The sequence below is a fragment of the Amblyomma maculatum genome, chromosome 1 (assembly GCF_055883805.1).
Source record: "Amblyomma maculatum isolate TAMU_Amacu chromosome 1, ASM5588380v1, whole genome shotgun sequence".
Lineage (NCBI taxonomy): Eukaryota > Metazoa > Arthropoda > Arachnida > Ixodida > Ixodidae > Amblyomma > Amblyomma maculatum.
The window spans coordinates 406,634,351-406,649,784 of NC_139344.1; the positions used below are offsets into that span (position 1 = coordinate 406,634,351).

The 15,434-nt window shown below is 44.8% G+C and overlaps 1 protein-coding gene across 1 annotated transcript in view; it reads left to right on the forward strand.

The window, feature by feature from the left end:
• The window catches only part of LOC146208818 (uncharacterized), a 33,974-nt gene extending 21,693 nt beyond the window's left edge, over positions 1 to 12,281 (forward strand). The window contains exon 7 of the mRNA XM_084587325.1: positions 11,970 to 12,281. Within this exon, the coding sequence (XP_084443451.1) occupies positions 11,970 to 12,152 (183 nt within the window). The 3' untranslated portion in view covers positions 12,153 to 12,281. The remainder of the gene's footprint in view (positions 1 to 11,969) is intronic.
• The last annotated feature ends 3,153 nt before the right edge of the window (positions 12,282 to 15,434 follow it).

Consider the following 15,434-nt stretch of genomic DNA (forward strand, 5'->3'; position numbering starts at 1 on the left):
AGGTAAAAGCCGCCAGAAATTTTAAATTGACATGTAAACTATATTACCAGTCTAATCAAATTCTGCCTGAATTTCTTTCTTAGTGAAATTCCCATATGTAGCCTAGTTCTTGAAACATGCTTTACACTTGTATTTGTTGTTGCGTAGATGCAATAGCGTGTGCGCAATAATTTTTGTGGGTGTATGGTGTAGTTCGCTTGCACTTTATTGTACTTTGTAACCATATTCTTTCTAATTTTTCTTTTCTTCATTGTAGTACTATTATGCTTATCGATTTTATTTGGTACTCATAATTATGTGGGTATTTTATTTTACTTGCTGTTTGCTGTATTCTTGTCTATGTACGCAACTGTAGCAGTAATGTTGCGTTTATATCATTACTGTTCCTTTCAATCATTGATCCTCTATGGCTGAACCTGATAGTAATATTTGTATTTGGACCGGCCACTAGCCTACTGAGCTATCGGTCCAAACAGTGTTTGTACATTTTATTTGGTTTTGTCAATAAAGTTCCTTGAAAAAAAAAAAAAGGCAGTCTTGTGCATCATAAAGTAACTAGGGATATTCACCAACATATGGTTCTGGACTGTAAAATTGTACAGCAGGTCTGTTGGGAAATGTTATGGAAGCTTCGACCGCACTGACAAGGTGCTCCACACTGTCCGGTGAAAGTGACTCCTGCCGACAAGTTACTGCGTTGGAGCAAGTTGAGAAGAGTCTCTCACTTGCCACCTGAGTAGCCGAAATGGCAAGTTACTTTCTGGTCATGGTTGCAAGAGCTCCATACTTGATTTTTCCTTCTGTTTGCCACCACTGAAATGGACTGCTATCACGAGGCAACACAGGGGCCTGAAGATAGTTGGACATTTCTTGCATCAAAGAGCAAGGGTTTTATTGTGTTTTGATGATACCAAAGTATTAAACACTGCCCAAACGGATGACTGCTCTCCTCTCCAATCCATCTGCCCCTGTGCAGAAGTTTCTTGCAAGCCCAACTGTGACAGCCTTGACTCTTCCTGTTCCTGAAGTACTGAGTACAAGAGGGGCCGCATGTGCCCCTTTTCTTGCTGGTCGCTGCAGACATCCTTGAAACGAGGGTCAAGCAGAGTGGCAACAGAATGGGGCATCTGTGTGCTTATACCTTGAAATCTTGCTTTCACAGACCTCAGGAGGTTCTTTGAAAACTCTAGCTCCTCAGCTTCACTTGCAGCACCTGAATGCAGGGAACAAGGGGAATAACAAGAGACAATGTTGGGTGGGACTCGGAACAAGCAGCGGTAGTGGCTTCTTCAATCAGTTGCAGCACTGACACGAAAGCTGCTACTTGACGCCATTCAAGAGAGGTCAGGTTGTGAACAGAATCTATTTCTGCCAAGTCTACTGTCACAGCTGACTTCAGCTTATGCAAGCGCGCTAGCATGGCGTATTCACTATTCCATCTTGTAGGAACGTCTTGTATCACCTCCAGTGGCTGCTCTATGCCCATTCTCCTTTGTATTTCTTGCAGACTTGTTCTCGCCCTGCTGCTTCGTTTGTACAGCCCAACGATAGCCCGTGCTTTTCCACACACGCTTGCGAATCCGTTGCTTTCTTTCTTCGCGTCCTGAACACAAAGTTGCACAGTGTGCGCGAAACAAACAACGTGCACCCAGGGAGTTGGCCCAATCGTGGACACAAAGTTCCGAGCATTGTCAGTCACTACATAGCAAGGAAGGTCCTCAGGTACGTCCCACTCTTTCAAAACGTCCATGAGTAAAGAACGCAGGCTCTCTGCAGTATGGTTTGCACACAGGTGACGGCACGCAAGAACAAAACTGTGAGGCACGAAGTCGTCACTCAACACGTGGCACGTCACAGACACGTAACTGTCTCCAGCTCGCGACGTCCAGCCGTCAGTTGTTATGGCGACAGAGCCTATATCCATGCTGATGACGCTGTGCAGCTTCTCATGGACGGAGCGTTTGACAGCGTTGTACATTTCAGGCACGACGGTCCGCGAGAATGTCGTGCGACAGGGGACCTTGTATTCGGGGACCGTGTACCGCATCAGGTCTTGAAACCCTGGCTCTTCGACAATAGAGTAGCTATGCAGGCCACTTACAATGAAAGAAGCAATTTTCACCGTAAGTGCCTTGGCGCGGGGGCTCTGAGGGTTCAGCTGTGGCTTGAAAAACGAACTAGCACTTGCCTGTCTTGTCTTTGATGTAGAACGCTGCTGAGCAGCAGATGCTCCGCTCTCATACTCTTTGCGGGCTCCCGGATGCCGTCTGAGGTGGTTGATCAAAGGCGTCGTTGTGTTAGCTGGCGTTTTGAGAACCGCTCCGCACAACACTCACTTGGACGAGCCTGCCTCTACCCGTTCGTAAAAAGCCCAAACACCACTGCGTTTCTTTCGACATGCCGGAGTCGCTGTTTCACCTTCATTCATGACGAGCAGCAAGAGGCGTCGGAGCAGCGGCGTCAATCGGCACGCAGAAAGCAGCAGGCAGAAACAGACCAGCAGTATAGTTCCGTTTTACTTGTGGCGTGCGCGCAGGAGCAGCGGAGCGGTAGTGGTGGTAGCGGCGGCGCTGCGGTAAAGCGCTATAACTCGTGGAGTAATAGATCTGACGGGAAAACGCTGATCTCCTCTAGGGGGCGCAACTATTAATCTCTGCGCACATTGTCAGTTGCTGGTTGTTTTTATCTACAACAATTACGTTTCAACGAGTTTATTTAGTGAACTAGATTGCATGATACAATATATCAGAGATTACGAATAGCTGAGCGACGCTTTCGTCCGACTTGCGTCCGCGTAACCCGAGGCCATAGAGTTGAGCTTCCCCTGGTGTTGGCTCTTCGAACTAGTTATCGCCGAGCGCGCGATCTCTTCATCGTCCTCTTCTTTTCAGTGACTTTCGTTGCTTTCGTTCTTTCTCAATTAGCTCGCGTGCTCCCCTCTAGCTGGCGCTAGGCGATTACAACTGGCGCTAGGCGACCTGAGAAATATAGTGGAGAGATGTATGAGCATGAGCTGACAACATTCATGCAACTCTCATGTCATGCCCCACTCGCATAATAAACTTCATCATCATCATCATCATCATCATCATCAGCCTGACTATACCTGATTATCAGCCTGATTGTCGAGGAGAGCGCTCCTTAGCTCCAGGGCGCTGTGGACGTTCAGCCGTTTCGAGGTTGTTAGGGCCCTGTGGAAGTTGGTGGCCGTACCTGGGCTCACCTACGGAAACTCCGTACTGTGCATCTCTTCAGCTACATGGGGGGCCCTCGAGGTCCGCCAACGTGAGGCTGGCCGCCTTGCGCTGGGAGCCCATGGATATGTCACGAACGAGGCCGTACAGGGCGACCTCGGATGGTCGTCCTTTGAAGCGCGTGAGACCACTGCCAAACTTGTCATGCAGCGTCGCCTGAGTACTCTGCCCGACGATAGATGGTCCAGGGAGGAGTACAAGTACATATTACTTAAATGCTCCAACACCAAGTGGATGCTCCGAACTCGGAGGCTGGCCGAAAAGTACGGAATTCCGCAAGCCGGCCTGTCAGAGGTACCCCAGCCTGCGTGGAGAAAGAAGATCCGCAACCAGGTTCGGGAAGCGGAAACAGAGAGGTGGCTCAGGGAAACACAGGCGAAGTCATCTATGGCGGTATACTCCAGTGCCAAGCATACCATCACTAAAGCAAACCTCTACGACAACACACGAGGTAGCGGGCTGCTTTGCGAGGCACGGAGCGGCGTGCTGCGCACAAGGACAATACGAGCCAAATACCCGGTGCCCCAGGTGCGGCGCGGCCGACGAGACCATCCAGCATGTAGTGATCGAGTGCCCAGGACTGCGACCCGCCCCCAATACAACAGTGACAACACCAATGGAGGCGCTTTTGACAGCACTCGGTCTACAGTCAACGTCACTACCCGAAGAGACTAAGGTAATCATGAGGGCAGTGGAGACGACAAAGCGTCGCCTCGAGGACTGGTGGCGCAACAGAGAAGCCTGTTAAATTTCTTCTTGCTCTCTCTTTCTTACTTCTTCGGACTATTTGACTGAACATTTAGCATAGAATTTTCTCTCACTCCTAAATTTTTCTACCCGTTTCTCCTGGCCTGATCCAGAACTTTGTGATCCCCCGATCCCCAGTTACCCTCAGCGACCATCGGTTATCCTCTCTTCGCACTACATGTCCTGCCCATGTCCACTTCTTCTTCTTAATTTCTACTAGAATGTCGGTAACTTGAGTTATTTCTCTGACCCACTCTGCACGCTTTCTATCTCTTAATGTTACCCCTACCATTTTTCGTTCCATTGCCCTCTGGGTTGTCCTCAACTTAAGTAAAACTCTCTTGGTTAGCCTCCACGTTTCAGCCCCATAGGTGAGTACAGGCAAGATGCAACTGTTGTATACTTTCCTCTTGAGCGATACCGGCAAGCTGCTAGTCATAATCTGCGAGTGCTTGCCAAATGCGCTCCATCCCAATCGTATTCTTCTTGTTATTTCCTTTTCGTGGTCCGGATCTGCGGTTACTACCTGTCCTAAGTAGACATATTCGCCTACTACTTCCAGTATTTCGCTACCTAACGTAAACTGCTGTTCCTTCCCGAGGCTGTTGAACATTACCTTAGTCTTCTGCATATTGATTTTCAAGCCTACCTTTCTACTTTTCCTGTCTAGGTCATCAATCATTACTTGCAGTTCATCCCCCGAGTTGCTTAGCAAGGCAATGTCATCAGCAAATCGCAGATTACTGAGGTATTCTCCATCTACCCTTATCCCTAACTGCTCCCATTCCAAGTCTCTGAATACTTCCTCTAAACAAGCTGTGAATAGTGCTGGGAAGATTGTGTCTCCTTGCCTAACACCCTTCTTTATGGGAATTTTGTTACTTTCTTTATGCAGAACTATGGTTGCTGTGCAGCCACTATATATATATCTTCCAGCACTTTCAAGTACGGCTCGTCTACCCCCTGATTTCGCGATGCCTGCATCACCGCCGAGGTTTCAACTGAGTCAAATGCTTTTTCGTAATCAATGAATGCTATGTATAAGGGCTGGTTATATTCCGAGCATTTTTCTATCACCTGATTGATGGTATGGATATGATCGATAGTAGAGTACCGTTTCCGAAACCCTGCTTGATCCTTTGCTTGATTGCAGTCTCTATTGATAATAATCTTAACCTCAATATTGATGATGAAAGTGAATGAAATTTTCAGGGAATAAACATGTAGCGATACTTCTCGGCAGATTAGAGACGTGTGAACTATGACACGACTACGAGAAGTTGCCTCCGCGATTCGTGATATGTCCAATCTTTAAGAATGTTTCCATGCGAATGGACCGTGTCGCGGCCACGCTAAAGCATGTAGGCTCCCTAAAACGGTGATCCCTGCTTCTCGCTTAGGTTTATTGCGGCAGCAAGCTGTGCCTGCTCGGAGCTGACGCTGCCTTCGCGAGAATGGTCGGAGGTAACCGAGACATTAATTCGTGCCAGTTATTCGAAAAGTAATCGAACATTATTCGAAAATTTGCGAAGATATTCGAACAGTTTCAAATAATTTTCAATTTCCACTATTTGATTCATTTAACGAATCGAATATTATGATATTCGATTCGATATTCGAAAATTTCAAATATTCGCACACCTCTATTTCTTTTGCTTCAACGGCGCCGCATACGGTAAGAACGTCCGAATTCCTTTGTTTAATAAGGCAAGTAGCCCTAACAAATTTGACATTAAAAATACTAACGACAAAATGCCAATTCTATGCGAAATTTGAACTGCGAGGATTTTGCGGTTGAGGTGGGAGAAGCATTCTACAGCGCGCCTCTAATTGTGCAACACGCTATACATGTGCAGTCTGAGCCAGACTTCCGAGACCAGCCGTCGCCACCTTCGTGCTTCGAAGACCTTGCCTTGATCGGCCCGTGGGAGCATTTCACTTCTGCGGACACATATTTCGCAGCGGATTATGTGCGCATTCTAAAGCCGAAGCTTTAAGGGCCTGATGAGACCCCGTTAATAGCTCCTATCTGCAGCTCCCCTTTTCGATTTAAGCTCCCTTTCGTCAACTTTGTTGCTCGCTAAATAACTAATCTCTAAATTTGTGACCGTATTATATCGCACGGCATCTCGCACTTCCGATACAGTCGTAAGCTGCCACGTTATGCAAAATCCTTCGCAATAGAATTACAAAGTGGCGTTTTAGCAAAGCTGTCCAAAATTTTTATAAGGATTGGGACTGACCTAGGGTTCAATTCGCATTTCAATGTCTAATTTTACAGCTGCCGAGTTGGTACCTGGACACTCGGCTAACCATCCATCCACCTCCATACCTGCAATCCCAGTCGGAAAAAATTACAGAAAATTTTTTGTTGTTACGACAGAATTTCTGTGCGGCTTTTGACGGGAAACCTGTTGTGACAACAGAACAATCTGTAGTTACAACAAAAAGTGCTACAGAACAACAGACAACAGAAGTATACTGCAGAAAAACTACAGAACTACAGAAAAGTACCACAGAACTACAGAAAAATCTGATGGTTACGACAGAACTACAGGATATTTTGTCGTATTTTTGACACGGTTCTGTAGTTGTTTTCGACCCTGATGCGTGTCTCCTGCCAATTAACCCAGTCATGCTCGTGATATTTCGCCCACATTGCCTGCCTCTTACCCTTTCCTCCCCTTTTCATTTTACAATTCCACCTTCTCTTTCGCACTGGCCACCTTACCCAACACTGTCAGAGCAGTGCAGATCACAATGCATTCAATAGATTGCTATCCCTGCAATATCCCGAGTAAACCCAATTTTCGCCTTTGAATTTTGGATTCGAAAGTTATGGTTATTTGTGTTTTAGCACTCGGTTAAATATGGCAGCTCTTCCTTTCAATTCCTAGTTTCTCCCTCTATCTACAACATGGTTCACGTGTGCACTCAGAAGTGTGACAGATACGGCGCCTTTCCTTTCTTTTAGAGCAATTTACAATTTTTAGTAATAAGCATAAAAACCGTGGCAGTTTACTGCAATGATAACAAGACTCTGTACGTAATCATTACAACCTGAAAGAAATGAAGAATATGAACATTAAACCATAATTGTGTATTATGGTTACTGACTTACCTCTCTGCAAACGGTTCAGCAGCGTTGAACCCTCTAGCTTTTCTTTGTCCGAAATGTATCACAAAATAACGTTCTCCTAGTGCTGACGTCTTGCCTACGATGCTGTTTTATTTTAGCCCACTATACTTTGTACTAGTGGAAAAATTTTTTTGATAAGATCGTTTAAAGTAAGCCACTTTCTATAGTAGCTTAGAGCACATGGACAGGATTTTCGCTCAGCGGCCTGGTGGAATTTGACCTTCTTTTGTTCCTTTAGATTGCCCTTTACAAAAATACCTCGGGGTTAATATTATATGTTTGTATGTATTGAGGCGATTGGTGTTTGTTTCGCTTATTTCCATTGCGTCATCAATAACCTGCCTGCGCTCATCGCAGCCAAGAAACCTGTAACGTGCATTCGGGTCCAGCTATTTGTCGCATGTCCTTGGGATGCGATCTGAAACTTTATTATATGCTTTTCTTACACAAACACAAGCAGCATGAGGTTTGATGCCTGCTACTGAACTGCTTCGTGAACAAGGAGGCTTGTTTTGTTTTTGCTCCTATTCATTGCTTTAATTCCGACTTATGTTGACTGAACGGCGGCTTTCAGATCGCGCTTGGCTTGAAGCTGCGTCAGTGGAAACCTTATATCCTCCAATACTTACGAAGAAAGCTGGGGTAGAATTTGGCCACTTATCCGGAAACAGGTCCTTCACTGTTTCGAGTTTTCAGTTGCTCATGCTGCGTGCGCTGCGGTAGAACACATCTCCTCAGCAGGTGGTCATCGACACTGTACCGCCATAGGCGTTAAATGAACTCGGCGTGCTATTTCTTTTGTTTTGGCTGCGAAGCACTGTGTTCGCTCTATTTTCCAGCAAACAATCTAGCGATATACCTTCCGTAATGGTCACATGCGGCACGTCTAGTGGGGATGCTATATTTCATGTCTATACTGGCCTATGCTGCAAAGGTCGATGCAGAATTGCAAGCGAACCGTGTACTATTGGCAGCGTTCCTAAATTATGAGCCGACTCAGGCCACACATTATGAGACTGTAAATAGAACGCGAAGTCAGTAAGTTAGCGAATGCATGTCTGGCGGTGCACATCCCATCGCCTGCTACACACCTGCTGCGAGGGAGAGCAGCGGTCGCTGCACACAATCTAGGCTTAAACTAGCCGATTTGCTTTCTTTCCGTGATTCATAGATGTGGAATTGAGCGAACTTTTTATGTACTTTCCGGATAGTTTGTAATCTGAAATATTCTAAACATTAACTGGAAAGAGCAGGCGGCATGTGACCTTAGTCATGTCACTAGAACGACATCTACTGTATATTTTATAGATGTCTTCAACAGCCAAGTGGCATGAATGAGCGGGCAGTAGGTCAGATGCATCACGAAGGTAAATTAAAAGAATCATAGCCGAGGCATGAAAACAGGAGATAGGCAAATATGTCGATGTCAATAAGTGTTGCGTTATACATGATTTGCAAACGATTCATCGGACCGATGGCATACAAATAAAGATAAAAGGTATCAAAACGTTTTGCGCCCTTTGTATGCGGCCCACGAAATTTCAGCGACATAAGTAAGGTCCCACAGTCAATCGAGCTGCGCAAGACTTATATCAGAAACTGTATTTCACGTATGAGTCGCCTCTCACTAACAATATACATATTGAGGTCTGCCAAGAGAGAATCACATTCGTAGGAACGAAACCGACTAGTATATCTGTCATAAAGGATGCGTATGAACTTGCGCTGGACAGTTTCAATTCTCATGCAAACAGTTGATGGATACGCTATTCCTAGCTACTGATGCAAACTCGTCAACTTACGTCAAGACGTAGTCTCCCGAGAGCACAGTATAGAGTGTGCGGACATTCATATCGTTGAAATTTTTTTGTTAGTGTAGAGATAAGACAAATATGCCTCAATGCGAGCACAGTTGAAGATACATGCAATCGGATCAAGCCATGAATCAAGTACCAAGGTTTCGTACATGGGCAATAAAAGTCTGACCAGCCAAAAGTGTATAACGAAACATAACTGGGTAGCGTTTCTTAGAGACAAGACTGAAGCCTTCTTAATGTTCAGTTTTAAAGCGATACATTAAACACTATTTCTAGATGTTGTTATTGTCACCTTGCAATTGGCAGCAGTCCTCAATATTTCTAATCTTACGAAATATTTGGCGGAAGAAAATTCTAGAGTTCATATCATATAACGGCAAATCATTAACAATAAAAGACCAGCGGTCTTACGTTCGAGCCTTGAGACACTCCCGAAGGTGATACCAATTTGTTAGACAAACAGCCGGAAAATCGGGCCATGTTACGGTGGTTGTCAAGGTAGCTTTTGAACCATCTACAGTACATTGGGATAAGTCCGTATTCTGTCTTCATCAGAAGTACTTCGTGCAAAACCGTATCGAAAGCTTTAGTTATGTCAAAGTAGATTTGTATCTACCTCACCACGGTTCAACATGTGCGGTCTAGTATAATCATGAAAGTTGCACAAATTTGTTTCCACAGATCGGCCTTTTTTAAAGAGCAGTGCTGGAAATTTGAGATTTTCTGTTTGAAGTATGACCTCATGTGTTCGTACTGGTGCGGACAAAAGTAACCGGAGCACGCTATTTCTTTCAAAAATTTTTACGTGTTGCATAATTGGTACTAGACGTCATGTTATATGTGCAGGCTGGTAGTAGACGCCAGCGCACATTGACTTGAACTAATAATGTTTTCTTATCTTCATTATAGAGGGCGTAATTATAATTTTAGCGGAAAAGACTGCCCGTTTACTCATATACGCACCTGTATATTACAATTTCAAAACCTTCTGTGAAAGAACTCATCAGCGACGCAGGTAGGAAGTTATTTACATCGCAAGCACCGCCAGAGTTGAATACACGAACCACTGACAACTTCCAACAACAAGAAAAAACACCAGTGCCCAACGACAGGTTGAACATATAGAGTTCAGCAAAATGGGACAAGTATTATCGGGCGCGGAAGACAAAGGGTAGATAGATATTAGAGGCCTCGAACATAATCGCCGCTGGTAGTGACTTGCGTGTCAGTTTTGCATCGGCTTTCTTAATGGAAAACGTACGCAGGTTTCTCGGTATCTAATCAATGATTTGGTTAGTGCTTTCATGCAATTTTCACCTTTAACTTGTGCAGAGTAGTTTGTTTATTGCCTTAGTTTCTTCCATACGCATATAGTGCTTCTACGTCATGGTTCATTTGGTTTTATATTCTTGACATTGATCTGAATTTCTTGGCACATGCCCACTGAGTGAGAGCAGTTTCTTTGACCACGCGTCAGTTATTAGTGCGCTCCTGTCCGTGTTGTTCTCTTCTGTGTCTTCGTGTTGTATGTGCGTCGTTTTAACAAAGTTGAACAAATGCTCCAAATCAGGGTCAAAAATTCCAGCTTATCTTTTGATTATGAAGCTCGCAATTTCATCAACTCACGTTGATTGTTTTTTTTTTTTTTGCTTAAGTTCCTGAATCGTGGAAAGAACCCTGTGGTCGGCGACATTTTGATAAGCTAAGCCATCAAGCCGTCTTCGAGTTGTGTTATCATGGCTCACAAGACAACAGCCGAAGTGATCAGCAAAAGCCTCGCATACGTCTTGAGGTTTAAAACAGATGCCATCACGCGTCATTATGAAAGCAGCACTAACCTTATCATTTCCTTGCTTGCGCACAAAACACCAAACACCGCTTGGCTCCTTCTTATAGTTCTGTTCGAGAAGTTTGTGCTACTGGGCTACATCACGTGCAATCAGGTATTTCACAATTTTTCTGTACAATGATTCGGACTAACACGGACGCGTTGATTTTTAAATTGGGTGAGCATTCGCTGACAAACTTCACCTAGTCCGTACATAATCTGCCTTCCAACAATTCATTCGCTTTCAGAAGGAATAATCGGAAACACACAACCCTCATGCGTAAAGCGTACATTAGGCAAAGTTGAGATCACTGTCGAAAACTTAAAGCATGATAAATGGCCTGTTGTTTAGTATTGCGGTCTTTCCTGGTGATCCACAAAACTAAAAAGTCGATAGACCTGCACAGGCCAACAGAGGGCTTTCGAAGGAGTTCCAGATGGGACACGAAGGTTAGACCCGATGACTTGAACCTGCAGCGCATGTAGCACGAATAAACACCTAAATTTAAAAAGGAAAGCTCGCACTCCCGATATAATTGGGAAATTGGCCCATATATAAAAAGAAACTAAACAAACTTCATGTTTCTGACTTCGTGTGGTACTCATCGCACACAGGAACCTGATTTCACCATACCTTTTTCGCATTCCAAAAAGTGAAACGTATAAGGGAGTGATACGTTTGAACAGTTGCAAATAGAACGCTTTATTTTTTAACGACATTCTCTTTCAAACCTCTAACAGCCCTGTCTTTATTTCGACGGATTTTCCGGTCACTTGTCAACCTTAACTAGATCAGCTTGTATCCCTCGACTTTCTACACCTTCAGCTTCCCAGCTTCAGATCGTGAAAGCTTCAGATTGTCCCTACGTCAACACAATTTTTTGCACATTTGTTGACGCAGTTATTTATTCTTGATAGTTAATTTCGAGAGTCTGTCCTAACGTCACCCTACTCATCGCCATGCTGTCCTCCACCGTCACATCGTTGTGGGAACCCTGGGTTGATGAGGTGAGGAAACGATCAGAAGTTATTGCACTTGCGGGAATAGCCATTTCTAGCAACAAAAAAAGCTGTAACTACGATGGAAACTTATATAAATGTAGAACATCTACTGCCCTCCTATCGCAATAACCTAGCCATGCGTTGCCCTGGCGGGAGCTAACGCAGGGGAGCTTCTCACCCAGGTGGACCTGATCCTGGATCAAGCGAACAAGACGTGCTTTGCCGCCTACTACGTGGACTATGAGGACTACTACGGCATGTGCCAGGGCAAAGTGGCTTTTCCCAGACTGAAGGCTATCCGCGAGCTGTTGAACAAGCGCACGAACGTGGACGAGGACATTGACCTCTTTGGACACGAGTTCTGAACAGCGAGCAGTTTTTCATGCATGAGCAGTGTCTTCTTTCCACCCAGAGCTTTGGTAGCGAATAAACAGAGTCATGTTGCCCCCGAAGCTTTGTTATAGTCTAACCTTACCCCTCTTAGCTCATTCCTGCTGCACAATGTAACAAAGTGCGCGATATCGGAGGCTTATGATCCGGGCTTTTGATAGTTGATTTCCAGTAGCACGGAGAATGCATGTATGATATGGCATGGTGTGATGAGATATGCTGTGGTATAATATGATATGATCTGATATTGTATATTACGGAATTGCATTGAATCACGTACGGCACTATACGGCTTGGTTTTGCGTTTAGCGCCTTTGAAGCATGTGGAGTGTGATGTGCTATTTGGTATGGTACGCCTTTAGAGCATATGGAGTGTGAGGTGCTCTTTGGTATGGCATGGGGACATGACAAAGAATGATATGGCACGACATGGCATGACATATATGATATTGTTAGGCGCTTCAGTCTTTAGGTTTTAAGTATATATATTTTTTTGCAAATCTTATCAACTTTTTCCGAGATTTTAAAGGCAGAACAGAGAAGACATGCAAAGAGACATACACCACTTTTACACATCTTCGAGTCTGCTCTCTAAGGCTAGGAAACGTTCGCTGTAGTACTTTCACGATAGACGATCTGTTATCGGTGAAAGCCGATATTTCCATGGAGATTTGCAATCAACAGAAATAATACTTGTGCCATAAGCGTTGTAGCGGTATTTTTGACGGAGCACGGACCGTCTTTGCCGAAAGTACTCAGGTTGCATAGTTTGGTCCCCTGTTGCACAGTGGAGCCCGTGCACCCCCCCCCCCCTCCCCCCCAACCCCTGAAGCTTTCTAGGCTACGGAGAACCCACTGCTTTCTGGAAGGCTCGCTATACGAGCGAGCAGCAAACTATGTAGCCTCGTTATCTTTGGTAGATACTGCTGGTGGGGAGTTCTGAATACTTACCTGCACAAACTGGTATTATTTTGTAGGTAGTCATGCCTCCAATAAACAGTAAGTTAATCGTAGAATACAGATATGTATTTATTGCTTTTCTAGAAGAAGCGTGATTGAAAGCTTCAAAAATATCTACGAAGCTTATGACAATTTGATTGTGCTTAAAGGCGATTAGCCCTGCAACGAACGCCTTTACAAAAAAAAAAAGAAAAAAAAAACGACCTGTATAACGAAGGAAATCGTGTGTCCAGAACAAATTCCTATCTTACGTATGTGGACTGCTCTACAGCGAAGGCCAGGGTAACGAACTTTCATGCACATCGAAAATATTAAATGTCGCCAACAGGTGATGCGTTACTTTAGAAGGGACAAATTGATGGAGTTAGAGGTATCCACTTTTAAACGGGGTGGTGACAGTTGCCAATATGGTCGCCTTTTTCTTAATCTATTTTAGCACATACTGATATCTCGTTTTTTAGGCTGTTGCAGGATTTAGAAGCATCTTGGTTTCATTCACCTCGAGAAACATCCGGCTTCACAAGGAGGTTTACTCACCGAAAATAACATTAATTATATTCAACATGTGAGCTTGTTTCAAAATCTATGGTGTAATATTTCACAGTGCGATGTGGTTACAGTGTGGAATAAATTCTGTTGTACAGGAATGCTAGGGTATACGGACTCTTATATTTTTTTAATGGTGTCAAATTGTTCCTTAAATTGGTTTTTTTAAGGACAATTTCATATCTTTGAGCTTCCTATCCTTCAATCGCTTTTTGTTAGCTTCTGGCGAAAATTCACATGACCATGGTGTTCTCAGAACCCTAGGGCCTCCGGGAGAGCGACTGTGGCTGCACCGACAGGATGCCATCACGTAAAAGATGTTAATTCTCACATTTACAATGTGTACAACACAATGCGCGTGCGTCATATTCTTGATTCTACTCGTATTTCGTTATGTAGCGGCGCGTTCAAAGACACTTCGATCTAGCTTCAAACGAATACAGCACTGCTTCTTGTGTTACTTTAAACCGATTCCTTCCTTATCTGCATTTTACAATTTCGGTATAGTTCTATAACCTGCTTCTTTTCCGTTGCATTATTCCAGTTTTACCTTCTACCTCTTTCACCTGTCACTGAAAGCTCTTTATTTAACGTAGTGGCGCCGCGTCTGCTCTCTGCAGCCAACACTGAGCTGGTATGCGCACACGGCGCTCCATTTGACGCCGCCGTAAGAAAACAATGGGAGAGCTCAGCCTAGCGGCTCCGCACATCAGTCAGCGTTGGCCGATTGGCATTTGTCGCTAAAATCTGTGTAGTGGTAGAAAACTCGCGACATCGTTGGCTTAGTTAAATGCCCTCGAGAAGCTCCCGGCAAACATAACGGTGTCTGTCGCATTATGCCAGAAAGTTACGCGTTGGCTCCAACCATAGCAGCAAGCATGGAACGGATAGAACACGAAACGAGGCCATAAAGCTTACTTCACAGGGGTTGTTGATTCGCACAAAGCAGAACAGCCAAGAAGAATACGCTGGCTCCAGCAGAATAAATGGTCATCACATCATCATCAGCCTGACTATACCCACTGCAGGGCGAAGGCCTCTCCCATATTTCTCCACTTAACCCGGTTCTGTGCTAGCTGCATCCACTTGACCCCAGCGAACTTCTTAACCTCATCCGCCCACCTAACTTTCTGCCGCCCCCTACTACGCTTTCCTTCCCTTGGAATCCAGTTTGTTACCGTAAGCGACCATCGGTTATCCTCTCTTCGCGCTACATTCCTGGTGAATGGTGAATGAATGGTGCGTATGCTCAAAATACCCTTCTCGATTTCCGCTCTGCTTCGCCTCGGTGCCGCTGCACCGGCGGTCGGCGCACGGGCGATACGTTGAAAAGAAAATTGGCTGTTAAACTTCGGTTAAACATAGTGTGAGGCGCAAGCCGAACCATGGTTACCATGAATGGTAAAACAATTCATCCAGCAGAATGTTTTTCTTTGATTACGGCTAGGAAGAGATTCCAGTGTTCCGTAAAGATGGCGCACGTACGATACGTTAAAAAAACATTGGCTGTGGTTTAGCTTCGGTTAAACCTAGTGTGACGCGCAAGCCGAACCATGGTTATCATGGTAAAACAATTTATTCATCAGAATGTTTTTCTTTGGTTACGGCCAAGAAGAGACTCCGGTGTTCAGTAAAGAAGAGTCTTGGTTTTACCTTCGCGTACTCCGAGCCCTTGGCTTGACTGCGCAGTTGATATTGACTTACACGATATCACCACGCAGCTGCTCACGCGTTAAGATACTTCCCACATC